The sequence below is a fragment of the Aulostomus chinensis genome, chromosome 7, assembly GCF_037954235.1.
Source record: "Aulostomus chinensis isolate RoL2024-O1b breed Wild chromosome 7, RoL_Achi_v1.0, whole genome shotgun sequence".
Lineage (NCBI taxonomy): Eukaryota > Metazoa > Chordata > Actinopteri > Syngnathiformes > Aulostomidae > Aulostomus > Aulostomus chinensis.
The window spans coordinates 10,223,554-10,245,208 of NC_141326.1; the positions used below are offsets into that span (position 1 = coordinate 10,223,554).

Here is a 21,655-nt window from a genome sequence, read left to right on the forward strand (position 1 = left end):
TTTTTGGACCTGCGTTTGCTCTGTATTCGGGCGCATTCAAGCTTCCAGAAGACCCGGGTCTGAACTCCCGCTGTGGGGGCTGTGTGCCTGTGTTTTTCTCTCTCGTACGTCATCGCGCTGACAACGTCATCATTTCACGTAAATGTGCGCCGGAACACTGAGAGGTAAACAAACCACAACATGGATGTCGTCAAGTTGAATGTTACTGTTGTCGCTGCGTGCATTGCAATGCTGTTCTCTTTTGGAAAGCATACAAACTCGGCGCAGTTTGGAAAATGTCTGAGCGCTAGTGCAGCGAAGAGAATGGAGTTTTTAGCTCGTCTGGAAGGGAGCCGAAGAAGCTCCAGGCGAAGCCTGACAGGTGGCACAGTGACAAAATCAGGATGCGACAGGAAGGTTGCTTGAAACCTGAGACAATATGGGTTGCCTTTTCCACACTGCAGCCGAGCCAAGCCGAGCCGCTAAACACCTGGGTTGCTTGGCGAATCAGTCGACGCGGGTCGAGTCGACCCTTTCACAGTGTCCAAAAACCACTGTTGACCCGTGTCTTTGGTGCAGTGTGAAAGGGGCTCTTGAGTGAGATACTGAACCCCTAATTGCTGATGAGTAGGGTGGTGCCTTGCATGACAGCTTCCACCATCAGTGTGTGAGTGTTTGTGTGAATGGGTGAATGAGACGACACTGTAAAGCGCTTTGAGTGCCACTAAGGTAGAAAGGCGTTATATAAAAATGAGGCCATTTACCATAACAAAAATGTTTTGCAAGCGGCTCATTCCTGAGCCCTTCACTCTGGCAACAGCAACACCCCTGAGCAATATGTTCAAAATACTAAATTTTCCATTGCAATACATGGGGTGTCCCTGAGACCCAGAAATCAATCAGCTGACAACGTCACAAGACCTCGTACAGTACTCCAGCAAACCGGTCGAGTCTTTGTATGACTGAGCAACACAGATGCTGTCTAGTCTAGCTTTGATGGCGAGAACATGGAGTCTGTAACAGGATCTACTTCCTTAATCCCTACTGTATATACCTTAAACTCTTGGTGGAAAAAAAAACAATTTACACTTCTGGCTTACTTGAGGAAGTAGGTGGCACACATCACAATACATCTAACATTCTAAAATTCCTGCTTCCATTTTCTCCTAAAGCCTCACTCCCTTTCGTGTTTCTGTTGTGTTGTTCTGTAGTCACAGCAGGTGATGTATACCTCTACTTCTACCATATCAGTAGAGAGCCGTCAGCAAGTGCAGTACCTGCACAGTTCTGCTGTGCTGCACTAAGTGTACCAACACTATGCTGCTCACCGTTCATGTACAATGTTGAAATACAATACACCAAGGGATCGAGGAATCCGTGGAACTGTCATACTATGGCAGTGGATCACAGGGCCTCACTGGGCCACCTTATAGTATATACTGTACTCTATGTGGCCACCGTGCATCTTTGTGGCCACGCAGAATTGAAGAATTTGTTATAGATGAGTGAAGAAGTGTAAAGAGGATGTTGAGTGCAAAGCAAGATGAATACAGCTGAAGCAAGCCAATGAAGAAAATGATCAATAGAGGACAGAGAAGTCAGACTGAAACCTCAGATGGTAAAGCAGGAGGGCGTCCACGGATGAAGTATTTGTTTGTTTCTGCGGTAGAGATGACGTGGAGCGCAGGTACAGTCTAACCAGACTGAGGAGAAAGTAACATTATGTACAAACATGTATTTCAGGAGTAAAAAATGGAAATCTCAGAAAGCTTTTTGGGTAGGTGGGCAATGCAATGAGTAAAGTATGTAAAAGAACATGGTCACTAATGTTTCAGAAAGCTCAAGAGAACTCAAGGTTAGCCTCCGAGGGCAAACTTCTCTAAACGTCCTGCTATCTTATCACTCCCAGTGATTCATGATTGTTCTCTGCTTCAACAAATACTCATCCTGATAACCTTGAGTTATCTAACGTCTATCCCAGTGCTGAACATCATGCACATCACTTGTATATTCATGTATTAAGTTGTTGCATTCAGTCACTGTCTCTCAGACTGTAAATTGAGGCAGAACATGTCATGTTTATGTCACATCATAAAACGTGTTGTGTGCTATTATCTACTTCATTATTTATGAGTGCAGAGCAACAATTCTACGTCCTGTACTCATCCCTTCTTGTTAATTCTCTCTCTCTGACTGTGCTCATTAAATTACCCAGCCAGACTTCTCTGGCTGTCCCATCTAATAATCACATTGTCGTAGAAGCCTCAGCAGTCCTGTTAAAGTGAAGGCTGTGAGGAATTAGTAGCAGAAATAAAAAAATAAATCCAAATGTGTTAATTACAGCTCACTTCTCTGAAAACAGATACTGTGGGGTGGGTTTTGTTTGAGTGTGGATGTGTATTTGTGCACTTGAGCAATTATTTGGAGCGATGAAAGTGGCACCAGGACAAAAATAAATCAGAGACAAGTGATAGACAAAGTGCAGTGAGGAGAATTCACAGACATGTTACAACACATCTGGCTGTATGTACTCTCACTACTACTATTACTTACAATTCCAGTGTTTTACATGATCAGGAATTATAATGAAAGGTCATGCAGGCATGTTATTATTCCTAAGGAGGGAGTGAGTGAGTTGAGACAATGTGAGTCTGATATTTCATAGCAACCTCCAGTGTCACAGCGCGGTCAAAACAAAAATAATGATATAATGTGTAACTGGAACCCTTTAGAAAGTGAGAAGTTTTTTAAGAGCTCACTGAAGTAGATTTGATGTAACTTGACATTGAAGTGTTTGTGGTTTAAGATTAGAAATGTACTTGTTCTGAGTCAAAGTAAGTCTCTGCATGGCAAATGTGGGTCGTCCTCATTAGAGCAGGGAATTGTGACGTCAAATGATACTTCACACTTAACTTCAGTCAATTTACCTTCATTAGGCATCTGCTTTTTAAAATGGAAGAACACGAACACTGAGATTTTGTGACTTTAGCAAATCATTGCGGGTGGTGCAGTGGTTAGCACTGTCGCCTCACAGCAAGAAGGTTACGGGTTCGAGCCCTGACTCAGGCACAGAATCTTTCTGTGTGAGTCTGCATGTTCTCCCTGTTCCTGTGTGGGTTCTCTCTGGTACTCCAGCTTCCTCCCACCATCCAAAGACATCAAGAGGGGACGAGGCTGATTGATTCTCTAAATTGACTGTAGGTGTGACTGTGAGTGTGAATGGTTGTCTGTCTCCATGTGTTGGTCCTGTGACGGACTGGAGACCTGTCCAGGGTGAACCCTGCCTCTCGCCTGAAGGCTCCAGCCCCCCGCGACTCTTAACAGGATAAGCGGTAGAAAATGGATGGATGGATGCAAATCACTGCTATAAAATGTCTCAGTTTGTAAATATTATTTCTACCTGTCTTAAACAAACCTTTAGTCAGACAGATTGCTTGTCAGCAATGCTGATGATAGCTTTGTTTATTGTCAAATAAAAATAAAGAGAGAGGTTATTAATTGTGGTTTCTCCAGTCTTCCTGAGCTGAGATCGGCAGTGAACGCCAGGCAGATGTCTCCAGACATCTATCTCTTCACAGGAATTCAGTCCACTTCACTTTATAATCTATACTACGTATGCAATTGTTCGCTAACTTATAAAATACAATTGATTTCTCATTCACTATCAAGATTCGTTTTGAAAAAAGCAGAAGATGTTATATACAGATTATTAACCAAGATGCAGATTTCAGAGCTATCCACATGAAGCACAGAGCTCGTATATAATACGTATTTAAATGGGATGAAATATCGAAACTGCAATATATTGTGATGTTTCGTTACCTGATGTAATATCAATACACTCACCCCAAGTGTTGGTATTTTTGTTAACACAGCTGTTGTTATGAAGAGATTCCCCTGTGTATTTTTTGTTACTCCACGCGTGAGTCAAAGACATCGAGTTAAGATGATGCACTTTGCTTTGCATAACTAGAGTTCACTCGTCAGTTTACTCTAAACAAACATGACTAGTGTGCTCGTCAGAAATGCTGGACTCCTGCTTTGGGGTATTTTTCTTCTTCTTCTTCAGTAACAGATATTGAGATGTACCTGAGAATAATTGTGCTACCGCTTTAACGTTGTACTGTTGTCTGACTGGGCAAATTGTTGTGATAGTACTGTACTGTGAGTACTGTGTGATTTTGACCTCTAGAATACATATTCCATGCTGCAAAGTTCGCTGATGTTCTCGGATGAATTATACATGTGATTTCAGATGAACGCTGACACTGCTGTATAGCGACCTTTTCTCATAAATGGGGAATCATATTTTTTTTTCGTTGACTCAGATATGGGAATGACAACGTTCTCAGTAACTGTTAATCTTTAGCATGTTCATGATCGTTGTAAGGTGTGTTAGCATGCTGACATTTTTGAGCTGAGGTGGAAGCCAAATTTTTGTATTTATTTTTTGTAGTTCCATGAAATTACACAATTACACAATTAAAAACGGGTCACATTTTGTGGCATGTTTTTGAGACAATAGATATTGCTCCTCCCTGTGGTTTGAAAATTGCTGTAGGCCATATTGCAATTCCAATTAAATTTCGGATATTTTGAGATGTGTGTGTTAAGCAAACTGTGAACAAATAATTTATGTAAGGAGTCTGCAACACATCTCTTGATTGAGCAGTTTCACGTTCTTAAAATATTAGCTGGAACTGGGATGTTCCTATCCTCAAAGAACATGGTGCTTTTCTTAATGAATCCCTCATGAGAAGTGATCGTGTAACAACTTGACCTTAATGATCAGCAAATGTCAATGTTGTCAGCTCAGATCACTGCATGGGAGCCTGCCAGTCAGCAACTTGCATAATTGGTCTGAAAGGTTATGTCGCGCGCCAGGCTGTAGGACATCTTGTATTTCATTACATGACTTGGCTCGCATGTGGCTTATATGACAGACGATTTACAAACAGGAAAAATGCTGCTCTGGAAGCTCTTTAAATATTCTGTCCCTCTTCCTCTTGTTCTCATATCCACTCCTCCTCTCTGTGTTCTGTCCACAAGGCAGCTTGTCATACTAGATCTGTTGAGGCTTTTCCTTGCACACCATCATGCACTCTATGCTCTAACAGACAAGTAAAAACGCTCAAAAACTGTCACAGTTTGAATAAACATTTATTGTTCATCCTAATACTACACAAACAAACGTGATGCATGCACACACTCAAACAGTTCGGTAGATTAGTGGGAAGATGGACGAACAAGGGAAATGTCTCCACACTGTCTAACCTACTATGTCCCCTGTCTCTCACACACATACACACACACTCATATGCACATCGCAGTGTATTAGTCTCAGGGCTGAATTACAGGTCTATTCTGAGCTTGGTGAAGATGTAGGAGGGCGATAGTGGCACCCTGAACCAAGGGGGCAATGAATCAGTGCCTTATCAAACCTCTGGCCCTGGGTATGAGCTGTCAAGACTCACACACACACACACACACACACACACACACACACACACACACAGTGGGGTAATATCGCCCTCTCCATAGTTACAACGTCACAGTGCATGTTCGTCGGAACACTGGGGCCACTCTCCCTCTTGCAGTCCACTCTGCTCAGTTCTTCTCCCAGTGAGCAGGGAAGAGCATGCAAAGGCTAGCATGTTTAATTCAGCAGCCCCATGACGAGCTCCATCACAGGGTAGATATTATAGTATTGGCTGAAGAGAAACAATGAGATGGTTGGGATATTATCTCCCGAGGATTCTGACGTTATTTAGCATGCACTTTACAAAATCATCTTAATCCAGCATTGTTCTGTGGAGAGAAGGATAATGACCAGTACGATTTGCACATCTGGATTTAGTGTTCTTCTAACTGCTCATTGTTTATGTATGTGTGGTGTGTATTTCTATTTGTGTGTGTGTGTATATATAAATGAAACATGAACCCCAATCACAGACAAATACAACACATATCTGAAATTTTTTGTTAATTTTTCAAATGTTCTATATATATATATATATATATATATGACATTATATATATTATATATATGCCATTTGAAAAATTAACGCAAAATTTTAGATATGTGTTGTATTTGTCTGTGATTGGGGTTCATGTTATGAAATATCAAAAGTAGGCACGTCACCTGCTGGAGAAGGAAGGCTTTTTCTGACTGATGGATTATAGGATGCATTAGCACACATATTATTTTATTAGTCAGGCAGCACTGGAGAACTGTCGAGCCCAGTAACTGTATTTCACTGTGGTACAATACTACATTGAACTATGCTGTCACCACCAAAAAGCTCAACATGTTGACCAGATGTCTGAAAATCAGGATGTTGCTGAGACCATTTGAATTATTTTTTTAGAGAATGATCTTGCACCCTTTATTCCTCAGTGTGTGACATTCGGCAGAGGGAAACAGCCGAGGGATGGATGGTACTTCTATCTGCCAGATGAGAGTTGTGACAGTCTGGTGCCCAGGTTTTCAGGCCTGCCTGTCTGGGTGTCCTTCACACTAAGGGTTTGGATGCAGGGGGAGGGGGGATTTTGATATGACAGAAGGCTTTGCCTAATAGCCAGTCTGTTGTGTAGCTGTGTCTCTTGGACGTTTTCTCTCCTCCTTCTCTTCCTCCTCTCAGTCCATATGTACCTCTGACATCCCTCCATCTCTGATAGAAGAGTCCAGACAAAGGAGGAGTCACTCTCATCACTCAGCCTTTTCATTTCAAAATCCCTCTAGAGCAATCCAGAGTCCGGGACAGTGCGTCTGGGCACCTGGGTAGTTTGCTGATGAAGGTGGCGCCAGTAGTCTGCCGTTAGAGAAGGGAGTTGTTTGTACGAGGCAACAGGAGGCAGGTACGCCAGGCTGCCAAGTGTGCGGGCGCTGCTGCGACCAGCCAGTCTTCATAACGGCTGTCTGGCTCTGTGACAGAGCCAGCTCAGTGGTCACATGACACACTGGGCAGATCAGGCTAGGGAGGAGTCTCTTCAGTAACCCTGGATCGATGGTGCCTATGGAGACGAGACAAAAATGACAGAGAGGGGCAGCGGGGCGAATGACAGGAGGAATTCTTGGGGAAATGGTGAGGGATAGAGACTCAGAAATGTTTAAACAAACACTGCCAAGTTTAAGTAACACAAGGAGGGTTAGGAAAAGATGAATGTATAAAGTGTGTGTTGGGGGTGGGGGGGGTTCGGGGCCGCTCGCTATTCATTACCTCTAAGCTGATTCCGTATGCGCTGTCTTTGCTCTGACTTTATCACGCTTGTTGGCTGGAGATTCCAACTTCAAAGATGTATAAGATAGTATGGAATATATTCCATTTAAAAGCCGAAGACACAGCATCTAAAGTTTGCCTGTTTTAAGCAACTTGAAGGAAAAGAAGATTTTGCTACTTGGAAAGTACTGAGATCTGTGCAACGAAGCAATACAAACTAAGTTGTCCTTGAGGTTTGTGTGTTCCGTTGGCCTGATATTCACCTGGAAAAACTGCATTCAGAGAATATTTATCATCGAATTATATTAGCTGCACATTAGCAGCAAAATCATAAATAAGCACATGTAAATCAAAATTAAACAATAGCACCCTTGTGTGTTTGTCAAATTAACATATTGATAGTGCTTTTAGATTTTGTTTTTCCTTAAAAATATTCATGAGAAATTTAATGTGATACAAGAGCAGCAATATAAAAAAAAATGCAACCCTGTAAAGCTGTAATGCCCTTTACACACCACAAAACACATTAGTTGCATGGATGCAGCATGGGAAGACAACTTTCTATAAATAGGCGCTCACCACTAGAGGGGAAAGGATATGGAGTTTAGTTTGGAGCCAGGCCAGAGGAGTGGGCAGGAAGAGTTCTCATGACTGTAACCCTCTCATGACAGGGGTAAAACTGCTATGCTGACAGGTGGGCATGATAATTGACTAAAATAATCAATAAAATATGAAGAAACAGCTCTGATGTTTAATCAGAGATACTGTATGTGTATATTGTGTTACAGGGAATTTTACTGATGTTGGCTTGCCAAGCTCGTAGCTCAAGTCCCTCTAGTCTTGTCATACCACATTTTACCTTAAGAGGCAGTAGCAAGTCTGTAGCATCCATCCATCCATCCATCCATCCATCCATCCAGTTTCTTCTGTTTATCCTGTTAAGGGTTGTGGGGGGGCTGGGGCCTATCCCAGCAGCTTTCAGGTGAGAGGCGGGGTTCACCCTGGACAGGTCGCCAGTCCATCACAGGACCAACACATAGAGACAGACAACCATTCACACTCACAGTCACACCTACGGTCAATTTAGAACAGTGGTTCTCAAACTTTTTCTGTCATTCCCCCCTTTGGAGGAAGAAAAATTTTCATCCCCCCCACCCCAAATTTTTTTTAACAAAATAGGCCATGTTTAACTTTATTGACCTATTAAAAATTACAAACATTCCTTTAGTTTTTCAGAACTAGAAAAAAATGACATAGAATGTGTTTCATCCCTGTCAAATATCTCTCCATTTTAAAAACAGCCCTGACAACAGTTGCTATGAAAGAGGTTTAAAGCGCGCTTTGGTTCCGCCATGAAAAAAATTCCGATGTCCAAACATTAGTTCCCTCCGGTGACTCGCGCGCCAGGCGTCCCGGGGGAGGGCGGGAACTAATGTTTGAACATCAGAATTTTTTTCACAGTGGAACCATAAACAAAGCGAAAGGTGAGGGGGAACTAATGCTTGGACGTCGGGTGACTCGCGCCCCCCCTGAGACACCGCGTCACAAACTTTGAGAAACGCTGATTTAGAGTATCAATCAGCCTCGTCCCCTCTTGAAGTCTTTGCCCGTGTGGGTTCTCTCCTGGTATTCCAGCTTCCTGCCACAGTCCACAGGGAGAACATGCAGACTCCACACAGAAAGCTCCCATGCCCAAGCCGGGATTCGAACCTGGAACCTTCTTTCTGTAAGGCAACAGTGCTAACCACTGCACCATCATGCCGTTGATAATGATGTAAACTTTTTCATACCTGAATATTGTGAGGATGTATGGTGTGGATCCAGTATGATATATCCACGAAAAAATGCCAACATTGAGAGAATGTGAAGTTTCCATGAAACATCTTTGTGCTTCTTGACTCTTCAGATAGATGATGAGTCACTGGAAACAAAATCATCTCAGATGTTTTCTCAAACAAACAAAAACATCATGAGATATCGTCACTTGGATATTGTTGAAAGGCGGCTCCTCTCTTGATCCCCAAAAATTAAATAAAAATCAGAACACTAATTAACATTAATTATCCGATCTGCTGTTTGTTTCATATCAGTACAACTGGAAAGCTTCAAATGCAAGTAAGCGGGTATGTACAGTCTGCTCCATATGAACTCATGTCTTAAATGTTTGATGGTATTGTAAGTTAAAAAAAAAAAGACAGGAATTATTTTTGGTATATCTCTTAAGTTTTGGAGTAAGATTCTCAAAAATGACGATCTTTACTTTTATCTTCATTTCTTTTGTGTGTATCAAAGCAGAATGTAGGTCAAGAGTTCAATATTATTTCAGTCTGCTCAACATGCACAGGGATACAGTACACATGGGTTTGTTAATAATATCCCTCCTAAGATATATATTTTCTTTTCCTAAAATATTAAAGAGGCTCTTAGGATATTTTTGAGAATCGCACTTAAGAAGCTTCTTTTGACCTTTTTTAACCTTTTGTCATAACAGTGATCTGAAATAAATCATCAGAGATATTTGGTGTGTTCATCTCCAGGTTTGGGTCGTCGTTGTTTGGTGTCTCACAGGAACACAGTTATTTACTTTGCGCTCTAAGAAAAGGCATGATGCAGTATAACCTCCCTGTTCTCCTCCGCGGGCGTTTCTCAAGGTCATTCATTTGCATACAATTTTTCACCAGTAACTTTTGTAAATTGGAAGGCAGACATGTGCCTACGCTGCTGACGTACCTATCCAGGGTAATCGTTGGTTGTCAGACTACATCTAGGAGAATGGGGGCTGTACGGGATTATGGTGTTACAGCAGTTGTGGCCTACATGTATGGGATTGCCACAAATCTACACAAAGAATTCTTCAGTTGTAAAACCACTAATCAGCCAATGTAAGATTGAGTCTTTACAGGGGTTTAATGTTCTTATCTGAACGGCTCCGCATTAGTTCCTCTGCATGATTAACGTCAGGTACCACTGTTGAAGTCAATGAGGAATTAGTTCATTGAAGGATAACAGAATCATCCCATGGGAATAATGTTTTTCACTGGTGGAGCATCAGCTCGCTCTTGTATTCTGCATCACTGACCGTTCCGCTTAGCTGCTCACAGTCTGGATGCAGGTGTCCACGGGATAATACATGCATGCAGTCTTTGGGTGGAGATGTTCATTTGAAAGCAATGGCATGTATGAGCATTAGTTTGAATGCATGGGGTGTACTTGACATACATCTGGTGAATTATCCTCTCCTCGCCCATTTTGCTCTGATGGATAAGCTGGAATACACACTGAGGGTTGTATTAAACAGCCCCCAGTGCTTTGTCCCTCCTACTCTGATGCATCGCCAGTTGTTGTGTCCTGTCTCTTCACTTCCGCCATAAACTGATGAAGTCTTTAGAGCAGCCTGGACGCACCGCAGGGTGTTGCTTTGTTTTTCAGTTGGAACTGAGCAGTGAGTCTAAAGGGGTTTGGACTGTCACTGTTGGCAGCAACACATATCATTTGAGGGAGGGAGCTCACTTCTCACGAATCTTCACAAGTATCCCTCTCAGTCTAGGTTTACATTTGAGGATATTTGTTTTCTACACCCAGACTACATGTAATTAAAGGAAAATTGTCTTGAGAGCCTCACAATCAAAGATCGTTATAAAAAGTAATACTCGATCCATCATCAAGTAATAAACATTAGCCAATAAATTAGAACATTTTCAATAAAATTACTTTAAAAGGGAAAAGTTGAAAGAATTAACAAGTTTGATTCTGCACCAGAGTTTTGAATTTCGAGGCCAACTCACCAACAGCTGTGCCAACTAATTATCTTTTGTTCAGATAATTCCTCTTTCATATTTCTGAAAATGAATAGTTTAGAGTTTAGAATACCAAATAACACACGTGTTTGCCAACTGATTCACTTTTCTTTGCTTTAAATCTGAAAGACGAATTTTCTGAACCCAAGAAATATTAGTTGTCAACTATTGCTGATTTTCCTCAAAACTTAGAATGTTGAGCTGGCCTTGAAATTAAAAGGAGTTTGTGCGGTATGTTGCCTTTTGAGTTCTTCTCAACATTTTGTTTTCACAAAATACTCCGATTCACAATGTAATCCCTGAGCGAATTGATAGAAGATGTTGTAAAAATGCATGTCGCCTGCAAAAGCGGCAGTATTATCAAAATAGAGGAAATATATCTATAGTTCCCTGATATTGACAACATGACAAATTCCTATAATGAGGAGGCTTTTCTACCAATATATCAGTGATGAGATAATATGGCAGAATTTCCTCTCTCCCTCTGCAGCTTTCATGGAAGAATCTGTCGGCAACACGCAGCTTGTTAATGAGGCAGAAGCTTATTAAGGCATTATTTCTGGATTATACCTGCTTTTTAAGAGGCAGAGAAATGTCACTGCAAAACAGACGGGCGTGCTCCCCCGCAGTTTTCCTACCACAACAGAATACAGAATCAGTCTCTCCTTGAGCACCTCCTCCCATGTTTTCCCATCAACTCTCCCGCGAGTACCACGTGAATAGGTGTGCCACTCTGCGCTCGTTGTGCAGTGTCTTTGCACGCACCAGAAATTGTGTCAAAATTGGTGCTAGGGTGTGAGAACATCTGCCCCGTCTAAGACAGTTTTAATTAGCATGTACCGGTAAAAATTACAACAGATGGAGAGCATCCTCAAATAGGGTATTCTGCAAAAATGGATGTAACGGTTTCGCAGTCTCACGACGCCGCGAGACAACACCAAAACCATCTTGTGAGGCGTCACGAGATCACGTCAGAACCACCCTGTGAGATATCAAGTTGTACATCCTTTGAGATAGTGCCATGGTCTAGATTTGATGACTGTGACTGGTTTTTGAAAGAACACAGAATGGCACTGTGGACTTGTCTCGATGGAAAGGATGTTTTTGCCCTTCTACCAACTGGCTTGATAATGAAAATTTCCAAATCAGAAGTCAAGTGTGTCCTGGGCCTCCTCCTTGACTGATCTACACAATAATTATCATTATTATTTCATAACTGAAAATTTCAGAAAGTCCCATAGAAAACTATTACAAGTATGTCAAACATCTTAGCTGGTTTGGTCTGAGCAAAGATACAGTAGGATAAAATAACTGGGCGTTCTACTTTTCTCAGGGAGACCATCGTCGTCATCGAGTCTGCTTCAGGAGCATCTTGACATGTTTTGTTGGAAAATGATCACATCGCCTACTTTTAACATTTATTTTGCATCATCAATAATACATACTCCTTTCTGCATCTCTTCCTCCTATCACAGGCAGTCTTTGCAGACATACACTGATATCACATGTAGGCTGAGGCAGGTTCTGTGTTCTTAGTCCTCCTAACATTTATTGGTGCAGGATGAGTGAGGTTTGAAGTGTTGTGCATCAATCAAAAGGATAGAAAAGGATACGTTGTAGCCACAAAGGCTTTGTTAGCATGATGGAAACATGGAAACTGAGAGACAATCACCACGTCAACAGAAACTGAGCAAGATTATAAAACCAGATGGGAAAAACACAACGTGTCCAACACGCTGCCAGTTGAAAATTCCACTGCCCAGATGAAGGTAAACAGTGTCGCAGCCGGAACATGGCGCAGCCGTCTCCTCCATCTTTAGCCACAATATTTTGAAGGCAAATAGTGCAAAGTCTTCCTCTGCTTGCTGGTTCACCTTTATCACCTGGACTAAAGCCAAAATAATCCCAGACAATCGCATTTATTTTATTTTCTTCTCGAGTCCTCCTGTCGCTGTATTTCTAGAGCTGCTAGCGCCACTTGAAATCTTTCTCGCTGGGCTGCTTGCCTGGCTGTCACACCAGTAAATCACACAGCACTTGCCTGCCCTCTAGCAGTGTCTGCTACACACTACAATACATCAAATTAATAAAAAAGAGCATCTATGTAATTGGCAATATTGAAAGTAATCCTGTCAGGATTTTTTTAATACCTTTGTCAATTGTATTACCCTCGTACCTCTCAGGCCTAATCAGGAGTGAACTTGCATCCACTTGTGAAGGGGTGACCAGGACGCATGTTAACACAAGACCTTCAGTGGTTTTTTTTCTTCACGTCTCTTCATTAGGGAACATATATGTCTCATATTGTAGCTATCAGGATCATTGCAATACGAGGTGTTAGAAAGATCACAGGGGTGCTTGTAATGAAAGGGGCTATTTCTAAGTGACACATCCCCGGCCCTGGCTGTCAGATGAAAGGAAAGAGCATAAATCCATTGAGAGAAGAGGCGAAGGTGGCAGACAAGATGGCAGGGAAGAGAGACGAATGTAAACCCTTCCAGGATAATGGCCAATTATAATCCACCACATTGTTGGCGCAGGGATAAATGTCTTACACCCGTCTAAGGGAATGCCTTCACTTTTCTACACATCTACAAAAGCAAGTCTTACATTCTCTCTACCTTTCTTGGGTCATTTTAGGTCTATCCATCTTTCGCTCAATCATATTTCGAGCTATTTTCCCATATCACAGTCATGCCTTGTCACAAAGCTGTTTGTAGTTTTAAATCATTGACTTCATTAAGTTGTGGCAGAGAGCACTTCTCCACTGGAGAGTAATGGTAAGAGTTTGTCCTCGTGGGCTCTATCAATAACCATTAAGGATCTTCTCTCATTAGACCAACCCTCATAAGCCCTCAGGCCTTGAGAAATGGGCCCTGCCATCTTCTGTGATGGAGTACACATAGATGGCATCACCACTGTTTGGAAATGCAAATTGCAGTCGTTATTTTCCCCTGTGGGCGATTGCCAACCTTGCTGTATACACACAGCCTGATTCTCGTGCTCCCTTTGCTTAATCAAGGAGAACCTTGCTCCCACATCAGCAAACGCCAGTCTGCTCTTTAACTCCTCCTCTTCTCCTCCCTCCTTGATTCTACAAACACCGCCATCCAAGCTACTGCAGTATGATCCATGTGGCAGTTAGACTGGATCAAACTGGCTGGGCTGCCACAGTGTGATGGGAGTGTTTCTGGATGATGACTTAGGAGTGCTGCAGCTTCTCTGCCAAGAGCAGGAAATTCAAACTCAATCAAGGCAAGGACGCCTCCCTCTTCTATCTCCTAGAGAGCCCCGTGGGGTTGAGGCCAAAATAGGAAGAGAATGAGAGAGACAAAAGTCAAAGCCTAAGCGACATTGCTACACTGCTTCCCTCTGTTTTCCTTGTGGGGAGCCAGAAGGGTTTTTATCCCCATGAATGATGAGTTCATTGTAGGGCTATTGGAGGAACTTTTCAGCCTCATTCAGAGAGGATACATTAGCAAGATTAGTTTTATTCTAGTCTATCAGTTCTATCAAAGCTCTTATCTCTCCAACACACACACACACACACACACACACACACACAAAAATGTACATGCACGCACATACGCGCACACACACACACATACACACACACACACACGCACACACACACATTGTCTTGCTGACCAGCCATGACAGAGGAGTGTTTGGCTGCTGAAGCTGGGTCACCGAGCTCTGTCTGATCCTGCCCCGTCCTCACGCCATGGTCACACCAATGGGAGGAGGCAGTGATCAGTCCTGATCAATAATACATCAACTGCATTAAAGTGTATGAATAAGTCATGAGTGGAAAGATGCCAGACAACAGGAATGAGCCGCCCATTCGCATGCACAAACACACGCGCACACCCACACACACACACCCACACACACCCACACACAGTGATCTTTTATTAGGACAGGGGAATGTACAGACAGACAGAGAGAACAAAGCAAGGGCTTTAAGTTGTAGGGAATTTATCACCCACCCACTGACATTTTGTTGCATGTTGAAGCTCCACTCTGTCTTTTCTCTCTTTCACCCTCCATTCACTAACTCTTTCTCTCCCTCCCTCTCAAGTAATGGCCTTTTTCCTGTGGGTGGAATAAATAAGTTATTACATCCATGTGTCCTAAGGCTTAGCAAGGACCGTCTGAATATAAATAGTTCATTTGCCTCCGTAGTAGAGGCTTCGCTTTGTGCCATATGAATATATTTGTAATTACTTTTTCCCCCCCTTTTTTTTTTTAAACGAAGAGCAGGGTGACTGTTGTGGTTGACTGGAGATGCGAGATGAAATTGCCTTACACAAATAACTGCCAACATTTTACCCCAAATGCCATCTCAGACGGGGGGGAGCCGTGTGAGAGAGCAGGCTTAAGTTGATGCTGACTTTTGTGCTGCGCTGACAACAAAGAGTGAGCACCCTGTGTGATGCTGGAGACAATTTGAATGCGGAGTAAAATTATTCTGGTGGATGAAAGTAACACGCAGTAACTTTGCCAAGAATTTGAATGGAAACAGTGCTTTTGAATAATTAATCTGTCAAACATACACTGGAGAGAGATGGTATATGTAGCAGCTATCCCTGTATGTGGGAGTGTACACTTTGTCCAACATCATCCTTTCTTTTGGCAGTCGGTTAGTTGGCACTTGATGCCAAGATAGCATTTTAGCTTGACCACCAAGCATTTTTGAGACAATACATGAAGGTGTGAAAGCCCAACTCTTTGATGAGACGTGATGTTTTTTTCTGCCTACGCAAGTATGTCGGACAGGAAGATTCAGAGAGCCGAAAGACATTGGTGCCCGTTACCAGACGTGAACATTTTTCGAAGATTTGCTGCCAAAGCAGTGGATTGGGGGAACGGCAGAGTTGTGGAAGAGAAGTGTGACAGAAAGAGGAGGAGGACTTTTTAGATTATCAGCATGTGTTGTGTTCCAACACAGTCATTTCATAAAAAATGATTGCGACTATGAAGAAACATTGCTAACTCCGAATGGATCCTTGATAGGAAAAACCACATGCAGTGTTGGAGTAAGAGTAAGAAGTAGTGTTGGCCTTGAACCAGGTCGTGCAGCGGGGTCGGCAGGTCGTTCGCTTCTCCTGCAGAACCAGGCTCCTGCTGAAGTGCTGCCAGTTGTCCTGTGAAAAAAAGCTGTTGTATTGATTGGCACAAATGTGGCTGCCGGACTTCGGTCTGAATTTTTCAGTATAAAGCATTTAAAGCCAGCCCTCACAAAACCATAATGGTGAAAATGAAGCATTGCTGCTTTTATTAGGCAAGATCCCCCTAGGAGTGATTTCTGTGAGCAACTGATCCAGGATCAGACTCAACATGACATAAAAAAAATTTTAAAAAAGAAAAAAAGTCCAATTTGGAAAGCTGTCAATACATTGTCAATATTCATGTGAAATTGTCCAAATTCAACTGCCCAAATTTACAGATTTGAGAGGCACATCAAACCTTTTTGAAAATAGTTTTGTGGCACTGCCGTTTGTTTTAGTGGAGTTTTGCTTCATGGTTAACAGTCCTCCTGCACTCAGAAGCTCTCCACTTAGTGACAGTTTAATGCTGGCACGCTTGTCGGGTAAAGTATTCACTCAATATGTTAACTGCGTTGTCTAGACTTGTGTATGTGACTTCCTATACAAGTTCACTACTGCTTTATTATTTGTCCCCTTCCAGTTAACGAGGGAACAAAGCGTTGTGCTGTGGTCACACGGTGATGCTGGTTAATTGACAGCAAAGGCCAGCTATTTCTGACCTGTCATTAATAGAAGTTTGGAACCAAACAGTTAATTGTCCTTCCCCTCCAGTCGGTGCCCTAAAACTGTGTATATCATCATGTCTTCTGTTACTGCCCAGATAAATGAGAGTAAATCCATGTATAAACGCACAATTCAAGGTCATGTCCACTGAATCTCTTTGAATGTGGGTGTACTGCCATACTGTGTCTTTTAAAAATATAGTTATGGGATTGGATGTGGTTGATTTAAAAGAACAATCATGGTATAAAAGATGAAGGGTCAAATGAGAGAAGTTATAGAAGAAAGTTGCTTCTCGAGCAAGAGACGTGCTCTGTCACCCCACCAACGTTGTCCAATTAGAGCATATGATTAGTGTCGGCTGTCCCAGATGAAATAGAATTCATCACCGGGCTTGGATTGCTACAGGTCTCTGCAATTTAGCCACCGCTTTGTCTCTGTCAGTGCTGAGCTGCTAATATCAAAGCGACAGAATGGATGATTCCTACTTAAGGTGCGGCTTGATTGAAGCTGATTACATTTCACAAAGGTTTATTATATTTCCATAATATGTGAGCATGGAGGAGAATGTGTGTGTGTGTTTGTGTGTGTGTGTGTGTTTGTGTGTGTGTTTGCACATCGTGCCTGGAGGGCTTACTGATCTGTTTATGATGCTTCACTTCCAGGCTGCCGGAGCCGAGGGCCGACCCCGTGGACCCACGAGACTTGGGAGATGGTGATTCTGGACCATCCATGGACCATGCCCCCTGATAACACATTCCCACACCTGTCCTTCAACGTCTGCTTCAGCCAGCTGTCAGCTCTATTGAGCTGTCAGGCCAGCCCCCTCTGTCAACTGCCCCCCCCCATCCCTTCTCCTCTCCCTCTTTCCCACCGCCTGCTGGCAGTGACCTTGAAGGAGGCTGCAGTGACAAATAAAGGCGGCCATGTCTTTACTGCTCTCCAACTTTTGAATCCCTCGCTTGTTATTAACTTCCTTTTAATTGAAGCACACAAGTTATGTGCAATCAATTCCTATCAGGCTGTGTTTCCCCAGCCAGTCAGGTCCCTGGCTGACTGGTGAGACCCGTTGACTCCGAGGGGATGTTGGGTAGTAGATGTGACTCATTCCCTCTTCCTGAATTCACACCACGGAGCGTTCGTCACAATAACACCTTATGTCACCACGAGAGTATATTCCAGAGATGTTAGGATTATCGTGCCTTCACTTGTCTTTCCCCTCCGATCGCCACTGCTGATCCCACTGATTCTTTATGCTTGTCAAATCTATTACCTGAATTTTGACACCTATCGATTGGGGAAGCATCTTTTTTTCCGGTGAAAAATCGAACGGCAATTTGACTGTGCAAAGTAGCACTAGCTGCTCTCTGTGCTGTAATGTAAAGGTTCATTACTCAGGGCCAATCCGCAGCGTATGACGGATTGCAGCCCTGACATGTTTATGCACCTTGTACCTTGACCCACTGGGCCGCCAGCACTCATTCGTGATGTACCGCCGCAGCTTTGTCTGTATCAGCAGTTTGTTTCTAATGTGATTATTTCTGTTGCCATAAATTCCAAATAGAAAGCAGCATAATACGTATGACAATATGACTTCACTACTGTAGCACTGAGAGATGCGTATCCACCCAAGGGAGACACTGATGTGCCATCGGATATTTGAAATCTAACAGCATATTCTTTATTCTTGGAGTCTGACTGATGTTTCCTCTTGTTTTTATTTGTCTGTTTCAGTTGTAACACTATAAATAAACAGCCGGTTTCTTCAATTTGATGTTGAAGATGACACTTTCATCTTAAGAACACATTACTAGTCACTACTTGGAAACTCTGAGTCATTCAAGACACCATCGTCAGAAAACTTTACAGGTAGGTGAAGATGGATGGAGGCAGGAGGAGAGATGAAGTGCTTTTGAAGCTTTTCTAACTTCCCTTCATCGAAATTCAAAGCAGCACGCCATCCAGATAGGACTGGGAATAAGAGGTTTGGGAACAAAGGGGAGTGATGGAGCAGTGGAGCTCTTTAGGTTCTCTTCTACTCCACATTTAAATGCAGACAGTTTCTGCCGACACACCAAGACAAGCCAGAACCCACTTTCATCAACTCGCATTGTCTCATATTCCCTGCTCTTGTATCACACTGAGCTCCTACCTGAAATTCTTCATCAAGACGAGAATGCTTTGTCAGCACGCCCCCGATCTTTCGGCATTGAGATATCGACCGGTAGAAACTCATTTAGCTGGTGGTCATTGCTATCTGGCTGGGAACACATCTGTGTTTGCATTCTTTTATGGGTTTGCCTTCACAGATATAATGAGGCTTAATGATTTAGCACATGAGAAATTGATCCTCAGCATCACCAGTTTGTGTGTGTGTGTGTGTATAGCCTAGCTGTGTGAGGTCACTTAGCAGCTATAGACGGGTGTCTGTGCATTTCCATGGTTGTGTCATCTGTCGTCTAACATGATCAGATAAATAATAATAATAAAAAACCTGAGGTGACCCCGGTGTCTCAGGAGGAAGCTGACATTGTCTGATCTCACTTAAGCAGCAAAATCACAAGTTTCTCCCTTTACCAGTTCCTCACCCAATTACACCTGCTGCTCCAGGTTCACTTGACTGAGCATGTTCACAAAGACACAAACAAATAAACATAGACCTCCGCTTCCTGATGGGCAATATTTTTATTGGCATGAATTAATTGCTTCATGGGTTGTGGGATTGAATTAGCTACGTGACATGCTGCTTTGATTGCTGTCTTTTAATAGAGCCTATTCCTCTCTGCCATCATTGAAAAGACAGTTGGAGTCGGAGGGTTCACGTTAATGGAAACGCCACCCACCAATCCATCATGACATGCCTTAATGATTCTGTTTATTAGCATGCAAGAGCTAGGAAATGTTTCCCTCGTAACAGAGCACACATCACCTCAAGATGTATGTGTGTGCTTTAAGGTCTTTGTGAGGATGTGCATTAGTCTGTGAAAGATGACAGTTTATTCTCAGAGACGTGCACCTTCACTTGCCTCAGATTGTATGTTCTTGTACCGTTCAGGGAAATGTATTGCTTCCCTCACACTAAATGCACTTTGTTATTCATCTCTCCCCCTGGCTTTGACACAGGCACATGAAAACAAAGAAACAGGCAGTGTAAGTCATGTGGTTGAATAGGGGAGAATGAATAAATCTGGGCTGATGTCACCTGAGTGAAACCTGTCACTCATGATGAGGGGTGGGACTCATCGTAAGTTACTATCAAGGTACTTTGACCATTATTATGTCACAATGCTGCAATTCTGCGATGAATATACTGCAAGACTGTCTGTGCATTTCCATGTTTGATAAGTCTGTCTTTTAGAGGGAAGGCTAACATTCATGATATTCAATACATTGGGGATCGATTTACTTGGATGCACTTTAGGCCAATTGGAGGCCAGTTGAATCCATGAAGCCCAAACGAGGGTATGTGCACTCCCAGAGGGAAAAAAACCCAGCTAGATCAGTAGGCCGGTACGCCAAAAGAAACTAGCAATTTTAGCATTAACACTGCAATGACAAATGCTAGATTGCAAGTTGCTTCTGGCGTCCCCCATAATGTAGCTGATGGAGGTAGAGGGGGCAACGCAGCAGGAGATAGAATGTTTCAGGGGTGCAGAACTTGAGCCATTTTGTGAATGTGTTAGAGGTGGACGGCTAACAACGTACAGCAGTATCATGCTGTGGTAAATACAATACATTCCTAGAGAAACTTCCTTCCGCGTTATTATAAGGGTCTGTCATATAACTCCATGATAACCTTTGGAGTCTACCATTTGACACCTCTCGTGCAACCAGTTGTGAGGTGGCATACATGCACCGCTCAATAATCAATTGTTACCTGGTTCTTGTTTACTTCCGATTTGGCGCAATCACTCATTGATTAACCTTTGGTGGTCAAAGTTCAAAGTATATTAGCGTACGTGCATGTGACAGTGTTGTGCAAAGACATTTTTTTCTGCCATTTTTCAGTTCCAACTGAGTGAGTCCTGAGGGGAAATGTAAATTTCCATTAAATTTGATGAGATTCCTTTAATGTCTGCACTATACAAAGTTTCTGAAGAGTCTGGACAGATGTGGATGTAAACTGTGGCTGCTTGTGGAGGCAGTGGAGAGGACCCTCATTGGCGTATTGGCTAAGAAAATTAGAATGTAACTAACTGACTCATAAAAGGAAAGGAAATGTTATGAGGAAATAAACACATTAGAGTCAAAACAAGTCATCTCTGCCTTTGTATTTGTATTTTTTGTCACGACTCGAGGCTCCAGCTCATTTCCTTTTTGTCTGCCTTCAGTGTGGGAATGAATCAATCTCACAATCGCAGGTTTTGCTTCATATGAGCTCCAGCGATGGAGAAGGTGACCGGGGACCATCCCGGAGTGACTGATGGCAGGCATCTGTCAGAGGTGGCAGCTACAGACAGCTGTCTTGACAGTCCCAACTCATGAACAATGACCAGACGTCTGCAGAATCCATCTCTCCTCCTCCCGGCGGCCTAAATCACTCTTACATCCCAGAGTCAGCGGAGACACCTTCAGGCCTCTGTCTTGAACCTACGCGCAATCTCTTCCTGTCTGAGCATCCTACTTGGACAAGTGGATGAATTGAAGAGTTTGTGAGGGATGTGTGATCAAAGGAGCAGCAGATGAGCAGAGAAGAGGCTCACACCAGGGTTTAGACCGAGGATTAGAGGTTATAATGAAGCTTGCAATGGGGAGACATAAAGCTGGTCACATGAAAGGTAATAGAGATGAGGATCGTGATGCTGTTGCTGCAGTGGCAAGGAGCTGAGATGCTTGGTTTCCTCTAGCTGATAATGGGACGTGCCTCTGAATAAAATGAATATCCTGG

At 42.9% G+C, this 21,655-nt stretch overlaps 1 protein-coding gene across 2 annotated transcripts in view; it reads left to right on the forward strand.

Moving 5' to 3' along the window:
• The window catches only part of trim44 (tripartite motif containing 44), a 57,731-nt gene extending 36,569 nt beyond the window's left edge, over positions 1-21,162 (forward strand). The window contains exon 6 of one of the 2 annotated variants that reach the window (XM_086208333.1): positions 17,433-21,162. In XM_086208333.1, the coding sequence (XP_086064459.1) occupies positions 17,433-17,517 (85 nt within the window). In that variant the 3' untranslated portion in view covers positions 17,518-21,162. The remainder of the gene's footprint in view (positions 1-17,432) is intronic. The other variant, XM_086208334.1, reaches the window with a different exon arrangement.
• Positions 21,163-21,655: the final 493 nt, after the last annotated feature.